Source organism: Numida meleagris, chromosome 21 (assembly GCF_002078875.1).
Source record: "Numida meleagris isolate 19003 breed g44 Domestic line chromosome 21, NumMel1.0, whole genome shotgun sequence".
NCBI lineage: Eukaryota > Metazoa > Chordata > Aves > Galliformes > Numididae > Numida > Numida meleagris.
Window position 1 is genome coordinate 2,164,582 of NC_034429.1, and position 12,560 is coordinate 2,177,141.

A 12,560-nucleotide genomic window follows, 5' to 3' on the forward strand; every position below is an offset into this window, starting at 1 on the left:
TGGCCCTTGCGTGGCCCTTGCGTGGCCCTTGCGTGGCCCTTGCGTGGCCCTTGCGTGGCCCTTGCGTGGCCCTTGCGTGGCCCTTGCGTGGCCCTCAAAGCATGCATTGTTAAACATATTTGAATACCTGGAGATCTTCCGCTTGTGTAGACAGGTTTGCTTTTCCTCATTGACTTTCCTGCTTTTCTGCAGGTCTGCGTTTTTTGAGAGCACTTAGGCTGTTAGACCTTCCCCGCATCCTGCAGATCCTCAGGATCACCAAGGACGAGTGAGTTAAAGCCCTGCTGGGTACTCTCTGAAGCCTTCCCCATGATGTTTGCTTTAGTGACTTGGGTAACAAAGGGGGAAAGTGTTGCGTATGGGGAAAAAGATATCAATAATCTTAGACTGGAAATGACAAAAATATTTATAACCATCAGCTCAGGGAAACCCTTGGAGGGACAATGGAGATAAGGGGAAATCATAAATCAAGAAATCTTAAAGGGTTTTAAGGCAGATAAATGTAAAAAATTTTATCGCCTGCCATGTTGCCTGTGACAGAAAGGGCTGGATTGGACGTAGGGAGACTTTTTCTGATTCTAAATCCTTCCAACGTAGTGTTACTAGAGAAAACTGTTCATTGATCAGAGGTGGGGTCCTGTAGGAAGCTCTAACTATTGCCAGCGCTGTGTTACGTGTTTAACATCCTGGGCTTTCTGCTTTCCAATCTCCAGTTACTCAATCAAGCTCTCCAAGCTCTTTGCTGTGTTTATCAGCACGTGGCTCACAGCTGCAGGATTTATTCACCTGGTATGTACAATCAGCTGCATGTCTTTCCTTGTCATCTTAAATCAGTATGACCATGCAAGCTTTGGGTTTCTGTTTTCTGTAATGAATGCAGTGTTCTCTTTGGAGAGAGAGAGAACAAATGTATTGTACCACAAAGCACGACTTAGGCCAGCATGGTTTACTGGCACGTGTTGCCAGATTTGGTGGCACTGATGCAGCACCACTCCCTGCTGTAGTAATATATCACTTTATAATTAAAAAAAAAGCGTCAATTTTTGAATCAGATAGTTTTAGGGGGGAGGTGAACTCCAACCAAAACCACTCTAAACTTCTCTCTCCTCATTTCTTTTTTTCCCTGCTCTGGACAGGTAGAAAACAGCGGAGATCCTTGGATCCAGCCTGCAAATTCCCAGCCCCTCACCTACTTCAAGTGCATGTACCTAGTCATGGTCACTATGTCCACCGTCGGTTATGGAGATATCGTGGTTCAAACAGCCTTGGGTCGAACCTTCATTTGTTTCTTCATTATTGCTGGCTTGGTGAGAAACCTATTTTTCTTCTCTGAAAATGACAGCTGGGGGCAGAGAATGAACAGGGTTGTCAGCAAAGCTTTGAGCTTTGCAGGGTTCCAGGTAGGGATTAGGCATCAATGAGCAGAAACAGAGCTTTAACGTTAAGTCCTCACTGGCATGGCTACAGAGTAATTTTGTACGAGCTGGCAGGGCTTCTGGTACGCATTTCTTCCTGGCTAAAGCCAAAGTGCTGGGCAAGATGAATCCAAGTCTTCCTCCAGCATAAATCCGTTGTTGCTGCGTTGTACAGTTACACGTCCTTGCCAGCGACTTTTAGGAATCCAAAGTAAATTTGTAGTTGTTGTTCCACACAATATAATTCTCCTGAATTAATTTCTCATGATTAGGAGATGCAGAACTGGCTCTGAGGAAGATGGTATTTTTTGATGTCTTAGGTCCTCTTTGCAAATTTGATTCCTGAAGTTTTGGAAATTGTTCAAAGCCGTAAAAGTTACAAATCCTCCTATGAAGTGATGAGTGGGAAAAAGTAAGTACGGTGACTCTTTGTCTTTGGAAAATAAAAACCAGGCCGCTTTCTAGGTTGGGAACCAGCTCATAAGAAATTCCTACAGTAACTTAAATCAAATCCTGAAACTTACTCTCGTTTGTTCTTTACCTCAAGCGTGTCCGAATAAACCTTCTCAGCAGTGCTCTTTAGTGCGGGTTTTGTTTTCAAAGGAGGAGAAAATGTAGGTGATGTGGCAGCCTCACTTAGATTGAGGAGACCTACCTCACTGCTGGCATTCTAACTATCAGTGTGATAGGGGTTTTGTGTGTGGGTGTCTGTTTTGCTGTTGTTTTTCCTTCACCGCTCATAGAACCGGACAGATTAGGTACAATTTTCAGGGGATCTTACACCGTTCCTTTTATGACTTTTTACTCAGCAAATCTCTTCCATTCGCTGCTTCCTGGCACAGTTCTCCTCCTATCCAAAGTAACTCCTGAGTTCCATACCCGTGATGGGTGAAATTATCATCAAACCAAAGCCACAAACTGTTGTTTCTTCTGCATAGATGGGTTTAATATGCTACAAGCAGATTGTGTCGTACGATGTCAGATTTGCAACAACCACTGCTATTTTCCAAGTGTCAAATCTTCCTTGATTCTTCCTGTAGCTTTATCGTTGTCTGTGGTAATGTCACTCTGAAGAGCGTTACTACTTTCCTACAAGACTTTTTGCTTCGGGACAAGGGGAGTGTTTGCACAGAAATCCTTTTTCTGGGAGAGTAAGTATTCTTATTTCTCTGAGATATTCCACTTTGGTTTCCTGAATGCTTAAGGGAAATGCGGGAGGTCTGACATTAAAGGAAGGCAACGTTATGTCCTTGATTACCTGATTGCTGAGAGTTTCAAAACAAATTAGAACAACAGCAACAAAACTCCTAGAAAACATAACCAGAGATTGAAGCTGAGCAAACTGAGTGCATAAGCGAAGGCATACGTTTGCAAAAGTGATGTGATTAATAATCGCTGAAGCAAACTGCTTAGAGATTGGGGGGGGGGGGGATTTTCTAACCCCTATCTTTAAATCAGTATTGGATACCTTCCTGTGGGGTACACTTCATTGATGAGATCAGCACACAAATGTATTTATGTGAGTTTTACAATACATGGTAGAAGAGAATGTTACCAAAGTTCCTGGGTGTGAAACGCAGTTTGCATACATTGGATGGGGGAAATAACACTTGAGTTGGGGAGAAAGTCGGAGTTGAGCAGTTTCATCTGAACACAGAATGCAGAATGAAGCCCTGGGAAGTGTCATTTCCTGACCCTGTGCAGTAACAGTGAGCCGTACAACCACCATTGCATGGATGGCTGTGGAACGACGCTCATGAAAAATTAATGACAATAGCAGAAGACAGAAAAAAAAAATCCAGGAAACATTTTCACGACTGTTAAGTTTTATAAAAGCTTGTTTTCATTAAAATCTAAACCGTGCGCTTTGGCTGAGCTGCCAAAATCCCTGTAGCTCTCTTTTAAACAGTAAGTAGTTACGGCAAATGGCTTCTCTGAGAAATGGAGAATTGCAGAGCGTATAATTATGAGAGATTGATGGATTTTTTTTCTTGTTGTTGTTTATACTGAATAGGTCTCTTCCCAGCCTTGAGCTGGAAGCTGTGTTCAAATGCTATTCACCCTACACAACTTTCTTTTATGGCTCCGTACTGAACTCTGAAGATCTGGAAAGAGTTCGGGTAAGAACTTCTTTATTTTTTGCCCCTTCTTGTAGATCTGTCGGCCTTGTGAAAATCTCGTCCCTTATGAAAGGATGCATCAGCTGCTTGTGCTCGATTCATGTTGTGATTTACACTTCAAGCAGCTCCATTTATTTGAGTGGTACCTTTTGCATACCAATGTAACACTCCTGGGAACTGAGGATGCGAGAATTGGGCATAACAGACTCTTCTGACTAAAAACTTTTCAAGCGCTGAACCATGAAAAATAAAGGGCAGAGCCAAACTGATCGACTGGTTTTAAAACAGATATTTTGGGTAGCAGCCTTTCTGGAAATAGTATCTAAATTTCTACAGTAGCCCTTAGTTACCTCTTCTTGCAAGTGTGCATCGTGCTTGAGTCGCATTCGTGAACGTCCAGGAAAGAAGAGAACTCATGTTTTGAGATGCAGGAGAGTCAGTAAAATATTCCAGTAGAAGCAAGAGGAATGGAGCTGGCTTAAAGGAAAAAAAACAAACAGAGCCAACAGAAATCCACCGCTGGCTTTGGCTTTACTGTGGTTTCTAGTGGTTAGTATCCTATTTGAAATTCAGCGGTGGATCTCCATCCAGTTCCCAGAAGGCTATAAAAATTCTTACCATATATAAAACTATTCTTTTTTTGTTATCAATTTCACCATAGAGCCCAAATATTAATTAGATGGCAGAGACAGAGTTCTTCTGACCTGCCCAAATATTGACCCTGCAAAGTGCTTTGGCTGGACTTTGGGGAAGAATGCAGCGCTGCTGTCTGTCTTTTGTAACCTCTTCTAGGAAGATGTTAGCACAAGAAACCATAAATCTCATGTGTTCCAGCACTTTGAAAATGGAAATATGCATTACACGCTGTGTGTTTGATTGGAGTTGTCACTGCTGAAACGTTCCGGCATGTGTACAGCTCCAAAGTAATAAGATCGTTATGACCTTATGCAAGTTTTTAACTAAAGACACATGCCACTGTTAGAGATTGTTGTACTTCACATGGGATTAAACCCTGATTTAACTTTTCTCTCGTGGGATACAGATGGAGTCTGCAAATGCATGTCTCATTCTAGCAGATGTTTGCTCTCCAGAACCCTACACTGAAGACATTTCCAATATCATGAGGTAGGATGAGATACTCCAGTGCTTTCATTCTCTATCTGATTGATATTAACAGTGACACAGACAGTGCAGCTGGCAGCGGAGCATATTTGTCCTGTTACACTTTTTTTCTGTCAGGAGGACTCTGGAAGCCAACTGACTGCTTTCTGCTATGGTTTTATCATGCTTTGAAGGACTGAGACAGGTAGCAGCTGTGCAGTCTTGCACCATCCACGGAATATAATGTTACTAAATACAGCGTAATTATTTTCTTCACTATCCTGAATAGCAACAGTCAAGGATTCTCTCTGCTTTACTCTGGAAAGAGTTATGCTCAGCTGTCAGGTCTCATATTCTAAGCATTTTCATACCAATCAGACTTGGAATGAGTTATCTTGTAGTACTGCTGGATTTTGTGAATGCGGTGGCCCAGATAGGGTAGTATTCTCCCCCAAAATCAGTCCAGAAGTCCAAGCTCCAAACTGGTTCATCTTTACTTTCCATCTGTAGGGCACCTACAGAAGTGGAGATTCAGGTCAGGATGTCCAACTCATTTAGCTGGACTTGAAAAATGAGGGGCCGTAGCCAGAACCAAGCATATTAATCCAAAATTATATCTCTTGACAGAGTGCTGTCAATCAAGAATCACTACCCCAAAACAAGAGTCATTTTACAGATAATTCAGTCTCGTAACAAGGTATGGCAATGGTCTCCCTGTCTCAGTGGGGTGTCACAGTTAAAATTCTGGCCTTTTTGGAATCAAAGCCCTTATCTGGGGAAGGCAGAGATACTATCCAATGTCTCTTACTCATACAGGCACTAACCTAGCTAGAGTATCTTTTAACATTACTAAAAATAAATAACCATTTCTTTGTTGTTTCTGTCAAGGTTGTCAGTAAATGCGTGTTCAACATATAAAGGAAAAAACAAAACCAAAAGAACATCAAAATCAGAAATCTGCTTAGAGTTAACGTATTCTGGGACAGATGTTCAAAAAGTGCAGTGATGAATATGAGAAAATCATTTTACAGGAGGAGTGGCCCTGCCATCGCTGTGCTAACCTCTAACTGTTCTCCTACCCCGAAACAGGTATACCTGCCAAACATACCCAACTGGGACTGGACGATGGGAGACAGCATCATCTGCTTTGCTGAGCTGAAGTTAGGCTTCATTGCACAGAGCTGCCTGGTTCCCGGTTTGTCCACTCTCCTAACCAGTTTGTTCATCGGGAAAGAGAATAGTGAGGTAAATCCTTTGCTTGTCCAAATCACGTGCGTGTAGCCCAGTGGGTGCCCTCTGAAATACGGGGCTGGCTCTTGTGCAGAAACTGCAGCTGAGGCTTTTGTAACTTACCTGATCGTGCTGGGATTACCTTGGCGCAGAAGGCAAGAACACATAACAGGCTACTTCTGAATTTAAATTTAAACGTACAGCACAAAAATAGCTGCTCAGAAATTTCCCTGTGAGTGCCAGAAGATGTAATGAAAACATGCAGATGTGACTGCTGGGCACGCAGTTGCCCAAGCAAGCCTCAGGGTTGCCAGTCCCGCAGCAGACATGCCTTTGCTATCACCTAGTGGCTGTATGTGATACTTCACTTCTTCTCCAGAACAGAAAATTAAATTGGACTGCTATTTCTGTATTCAGGAGCTTTTCATTCACGGAATCGATTCAGACAAACTGTATAAATATCAGGTGAAATAAATATGGAAGATCTATGTAGAAGTGCTGTTTGTAGGCCAAGTGCTTTTTCATAGCTGCACCGTTTCTCAGGTCCCAATGCTTCACCTGGCCACTGCAAAGTTAGCTAAGCTGTTACTTGAAGTTTTTAATGCGTACTATGAAAACTCAGCAAACTTCTGTCATGAGGCTTTTCTCAATTAAAAAGTCCATTAGGTAATTTTTGTTTGGAGAGCAAAACTCGTAGCAGCCTATTGAGCTTTATGTGGAAGGCATTCGCGTGCCAAGAGAATGGCATATACTGTGAAGTAACGAGTAGGGGTGTAGAAGCTGAAGGAGCTGTCAGCAGCAGGGTGTTGTGCTGCTTCAACTCCCTCGATATCAACAACCCTTCCTCAGTCACACTGCTATCTTGAAGAGCAAACAAAAAGGCACTGAGAAGTGCTGAGCCTGAAGCAGGCCCTCACTGCGCATCACTCACAGCTTTCCTGCACTTATGGTTGGTAATGCTACACGTCAGACCCAAACAACCTGGGGGGCAGGCTATGCTTACTGCAAAATAAAGCCTAACTTCCCTCAAATAATGGACTCCCAATGCTTTGCAGTCATAAAATTACTTTGTTTGCAGTAATGACACCTGTTCTTCAACGATAATGAGTTGGAATTGTCCAGAAGAGTTGAGCCTTTCCCTGGTCTGTTGTATACGAGCTCTGATGTTGTTTCTGACAATGCACAGCTGATGTCTTTCTGCTGCCAGTAACCCAGGGCCTTTGATCTGATATCATGTGGTATTAGAGCAGCGTCCCAGTGTTAGGTTACACATCCTACTTGCTTTGCCTTGAATAAATACATCGTCTTTATGATCGATTCTTTTAGACAAAGAGAAAACATCTGAAGGACAAGATGCTTCTGGGAGACAAAGACTACAAAGTAATGACTTTTCAGCTCTCCAATGATTTTGCAGACATGTCTTTTATAGAGGTTTGTCGGTATGTGGTACAGATGTGGACGTTTTCCTGTTATTTCCTTCCAGATGTACCTTTCCACGGCGCAGACAGATAGCGTGGCTCACTTGCTCTCTTTCCCTAGGTTGTGCTTTGTAAAACTGAACCTTGTCCTCTTGGGGATTGAGCTCAAGTTTGGCAGTCAAGGAGAGAGGTAATTGTCTGGGAGAATGCTCAAAAAAGTCAAAAAATTCCAGGCTAACGCTTTCCAAAGAACTGAGACTTGCCCTCAAGCCTGCACAGATTTGATCCGCCTCTTATTTTCCTGTGCACACTAATTAGTAGATGGGATAAGGATGTCATTCCTAGTTGCTTAAGTGCCAGGGTGAATTTTACCATATACCAAAAAAAAAAAAAAATTCTGCCTCCTTTCTTCTCACAGCTAATCAAACAAGAGGTGGGGGATGAGACACCATTCTCACCTTCCATTCCACACGCAGTCAGCATAAGTGTCATTGATCTCCCTTTGATTTGGGGCAAATCAAGCGTATTTATTTCACGGGTAATGGAAACGCCTTCTCATGTTTTTTTAACCACGTGAGTTTTAGCTCCTAAATGCTATAAAGTATTGTCATAAAGGGATAATTTGTCAATGCTGGCAGCGGAGATTTTGCTGTCTAAAGCTGATCTGGTCCCGGGCCAGATAACACTCTCTGTCTGTTCTAATGATGAAATACAAGACATCCTAATGGGGAAGCTGGAACTAGTTCAGAAAGGGGAGTAAATGAGTGCCATAGATCTTTACAAAGCTTGAGAAATCATCCAGAAAACGCAGACTACTGAGTGCAATTATTACTCTTTCCACTTTTATAAAGGAAATGGCTGTAGAATAGAAACTCTGCAAACAAAGGAGTGCAGGGAACCACTGCTGTGTGAAATACGTTGGGACTTCTCTGCAAGTGCTGAATGAACCCTACACTGAGAGCAGCCAGTGTGTGTTGTAGGTGCTCAGTGCTAATGGAAAACAGGCCGCAGCTCCATCCATTGTTTCTTGAGCTCATACGTTGTCTAGATGAAAATAGAATGATGAAAAGAGAAAGCAAGAGGGGAAAAAGAAACTCGCGTGGGTCATAGAAGTTATAACAAAGGGAATTAAAATAAAATGTAAAGGTGGGAGGGGGCTGCTGGGATCATCTAGTCTGAATTCTCACAGCGGAGGTGGAAAATGTCAGGCAAAGCACCATTACTCTCTTGATGGTTTCTCCATACAGCGCTATCCTGATCAATCCATCTCCACAGATAAAGCTTCGCCGGAATACAATGGGGTTTTTTATTGCTCATTCCTTTGCAGAAGTCATAAGGTAAGGTACTTCATTCCTGTTCTGTGGAGAAAAAGTTCTAGAACAGAAAATGCTTTCAAGAGCAGACAAGTGCATTTATTATCTGATCAGTTAAGCATAATTCATTTCTGCCTAATTCACTTCTGTTTTCTAGGGCCCATTTTTATTGCAAAGCTTGTCACAGTGATATACAGGATCCAGAGCAGATTGAAAAATGTCAGTGTGGAAGCAAACCTCACTCAAAAACTTTCTCGGGTAAGTTTTTAAAATCCATTTCTGACTTGAAAAAAGGCCAAATCAATACCTGGTAATTGTATATTTATTAACTACTTATCATGGTTAATAAGGATGCTAAGAATAAGAACAGGTTGGAACAGCCCTTGCCTGGTAAAACAAGGATCTTTCTGGTTGTACTAATAAATCTTACGGGTAGTACTTTGAACGCTTCTTTGTGCTTTGCTTTAGGAGTCAAAGCTTCATGGCTAAAAAAGAGTAGGACAAAATACACTTTGTTCAGGATTTGCACTCTGATTATGAACAGCTTTGTCACAGAATACAGATTTTTAACTGCAGAGAAAAAAGCAAATGTCTCATTACTCTAGTACATGTATAGTAGAAGCAAAAGGCACAGCTGGATGAAACGAGTTCTGTGCTCAGTTTGTACGAGTTTCTTGGTCAAGGTTCCCTGAGGAAGTGCATCTAGGTCCTGGCCGTTGCGAGAATAAGGAACATTGTGTGATGTCAGAAAAATGCTGTGGGGATTGTGCGAGGTATGTGGCAGCTTTTTATGGTGTATGCTGCAGACAGCAAACCTTAGGGGAAATGAGAGAGCAGCTTCATCATAACATCTAACCCAAAGCAGAGCATCGTGTGCTTTCATCAGCTCAAACTCCTCCTTCCAGGAATTCCTGGGCTTTGCTTTGGTTTTGGTTTCTGCTGAGACAGAAAACGTGGCCTCTCCAATCTCTGTTTAACTGCAGCAATGTGAGGCACTCAAGGCCAAAATGCACACCCATGTCCACTTGTGAATTTTTCTGCTAGTGTCTCCCCTCCATGGAGGTGGTGCTTTGCTTTAAAGATTTGGGAAGGAGCTTCCATTAAATATGGGCATACACATACTCCTACTTATTTCTAACGCTTGCAAATAATTTAAACAGCAGGTGGCAGCCAAGCCCCATTACAAAACATGCCTCTGAACTGCAGATGGCAGAGATGAAGGCAAAACTCATTCACACAGCGAGAACAAACATACTGACACCTGGAGGACTCCGTGTAGTAATGTCATGTAGAAAGGGAAACTGGAGCCCATTTTCAGTCCCACACACTTATCAACTTAGATGCAGCTGAGGGCTCTGAAAGCCAGCTACCTCCCGGAAAAGAGATTTCGTTAAGTGTTGGAGACATCTTAATAGAAGTCAGCGTCAAAGGAATAGAAATACATCGGTGCTGTGGGAGCTCTCTCCACCTGGGTGGTTTTATTCTGGTTTCCTAGGCAAGCTTAGATTTTAAAAGGACAAGATTGCGTTTCAGGATATGTATTAGTAACGAGCGGTTGTTTGCAAACCTGCAGTTCTACACTAGATATGCAGCAGAAAGGATGGCTGCCTGAGCTGCATCAGGAGTTTTGCCAGCCAAAAGACCTTGCCATCAGTTTCCCCCAGGATTCCAGATGGATTGGAGCTTAACTGTAGTCACTTTGATTGATTCCTCCCTTCTCAATATAACACAGTTTAAGCAGTACTCCATGTCCTGGATGCCTCCAGACTCACTGTGGGAGGAAGGGAAATGAAGGAGGTTAGATGCAGAAGACCCCAGCCAGCGCAGGTGAGGATGCCTCCAGTACCTGCAGTGCAAACAGGGAGGTGTACCTGGCGAGGACCAAGTTCACTGTCACGAATAAAAAACTAATACAGGAGCTGGAGACTGTGAACTTTAATTAAAGGAGCAATCATTTTGCTACTTTAACACGTGTGAATGGCTTACTAGAGGGCTGTACGTTAGAACAAAGTATCTTGTTTTGGGAGACATTTACTTATTACTGCCCGTGTAAGACAGGCTGTTAAGGATTTTCATTCTCTGACTTGTCTCATGATGCTTTCATGAAGCCTGACCTAGAGGGATTGATTGATTGGTTGTCACATGGCATCCTTGCAGAGCTCCCTCTCTGCCCTTCCAGCTCCCAGCTCGTTGAGCACAGGGCTGTAGGAGGAGCTATCCTGTTACCGAGTCTAAATGCACCTGCATTCAGCACACCTGTGCAGAGCAATTACAGCTTAAGGTTGACAAATCGCCCACTCAGAGATGTCCCTTTGTCTGCCAGGGTATGTTTAGAATCACTAGCTGCTTCATCTGCGTTAGTGTGCTTTGGCAATAGCTGCAACCAAACAAGGAAGTTGAAGGTATGTGAGAGGGTTCACCTGTCAGCTGGTGAGATAGAGATCTGTGTCTGAAGGTTCTTCCAGTCCACCCTTTCCTTCCCCACCTGAATGCACTGGACATGTTTAGACACATGTGACATGAAAAGCCTGGCGCCTCCTGTCAAACACCGATAAGGGGAGGAATGCAGATCAGCAACAAAGACACAGACCAGGGGAGTGCAAGGAATGGCTTTGTGTGTCCTGAACCTGCTGCATCGCTGTGGAAAACAGGAGGTGCAGGTGTGGGCTTAGAAACCTCCGAGGGTGCTGCTGTACATCCTCAAATCACTGCCTGGTGTTCTAATGCGGATCTTAATGGCCCGTGACCTCAGATTATGGCCCAGAAAGGACTTGATCAAATGTCAGAGAAAAGATGTTCCAGCTGTTAAATTGCTGCTTTAGGATTTGGGAAGCTCAAGCTCATTTTCTTGACCTGTTCCCTCGGATTCAATCTGGGACTGTAGGCCACCTAGCCTTTCTGAAGTTTGGTTTCCTATTGGGAAAGGGATGCAGCTATAACAGGTTCAACTCTCAGAGGCAGCATGAGAATAGAGTAATTAATAATTTCAACTCTGCCTACTCTCTGGCTTATTTTTCCGTTGTAGAGGACCATGCTTCATGAAGAAAAGGAGCCCCCTTTGGAATGAGATGGTGCATTATGTGCTCACCACGTTTAACCCCATTTAGTGCATAGTAGATAGAAATACTATTTTATAACACTGTGCTGTATTTCTGACCACTCGTGAATAACCAGTTCAAAACTCCTTTGCCTAGCGTTTCTGAAGCCACGTCAGAAGCTTCAGATGATATAGTGGCCATTTGCAGACACAGCCTAAATACAACCAAGGGGTATTCAAAAGGAAGCCAATTTTATTTCGTTGCCTTTGTTTCAGAGAAACTGAAATGCTATGGAGAATCGCTTGTTTTGGATGGAGAGCCTGCGAAGTCAAGGTCCCTTAGTGCCCTTCCACCTCAGAGATTTGTTGATGGGTAAGAAATGTAAAGCTGTGTGAGTGCTGAGCAGGCATTTCCTGAACTTACTCATTGAGAACCCGTGTGGGAAGCAGGAACAGCCCGCTTCCTAGTTCTCCTGCTATTGTTTGTGGATGGTTTATGGCTTCTCCCTATCTTGATTAACTGATCAGTCTAGAAAGCGCAACTATGTCTATGCATCCAAATCCTCAGCTCAAACGCTCTCCTGTAGGATCAGAGCCTATAAACATACCTGAGATGCAATGAACTCATGATACTGATTTGAGGTACAGTGGAAAATTGGAGGGAGGAATTGGTGCACCCCAAGAAAGTGCTTACTGCCCTCTAGACAGAAGCATAATACAAAGGAATCACAAACACATTTATTCTGCTGCTTTTCAGAGGGCAGGGTGAAGGCAAGAGTAGCTGGGTGTAGGAATGTGAATAGGCAACACCGAGTTTTGCTTGTTCTTCTGATGCTTAATTGCAGCGTGCTGTTGGCAGCAACATGGAAGAGTAACAATCTCTGGTATGCCCTTAATGATATTTGCTCCAAAGCTGATTGGTGATC

At 43.1% G+C, this 12,560-nt stretch overlaps 1 protein-coding gene across 9 annotated transcripts in view; it reads left to right on the forward strand.

Annotated features, from left to right (window-relative positions):
- KCNU1 (potassium calcium-activated channel subfamily U member 1) overlaps positions 1-12,560 on the forward strand; it is a 77,328-nt gene that overhangs the window by 41,241 nt on the left and 23,527 nt on the right. For all 9 annotated transcript variants that reach the window (XM_021374785.1, XM_021374786.1, XM_021374790.1 and 6 more), the window contains 14 exons: positions 193-268; positions 714-789; positions 1,137-1,307; positions 1,736-1,827; positions 2,456-2,566; positions 3,430-3,535; positions 4,578-4,660; positions 5,264-5,333; positions 5,726-5,881; positions 7,193-7,305; positions 7,406-7,474; positions 8,532-8,621; positions 8,755-8,855; positions 11,911-12,007. In XM_021374785.1, coding sequence (XP_021230460.1) covers positions 193-268; positions 714-789; positions 1,137-1,307; positions 1,736-1,827; positions 2,456-2,566; positions 3,430-3,535; positions 4,578-4,660; positions 5,264-5,333; positions 5,726-5,881; positions 7,193-7,305; positions 7,406-7,474; positions 8,532-8,621; positions 8,755-8,855; positions 11,911-12,007 — 1,411 coding nt within the window. The remainder of the gene's footprint in view (positions 1-192; positions 269-713; positions 790-1,136; positions 1,308-1,735; positions 1,828-2,455; positions 2,567-3,429; positions 3,536-4,577; positions 4,661-5,263; positions 5,334-5,725; positions 5,882-7,192; positions 7,306-7,405; positions 7,475-8,531; positions 8,622-8,754; positions 8,856-11,910; positions 12,008-12,560) is intronic.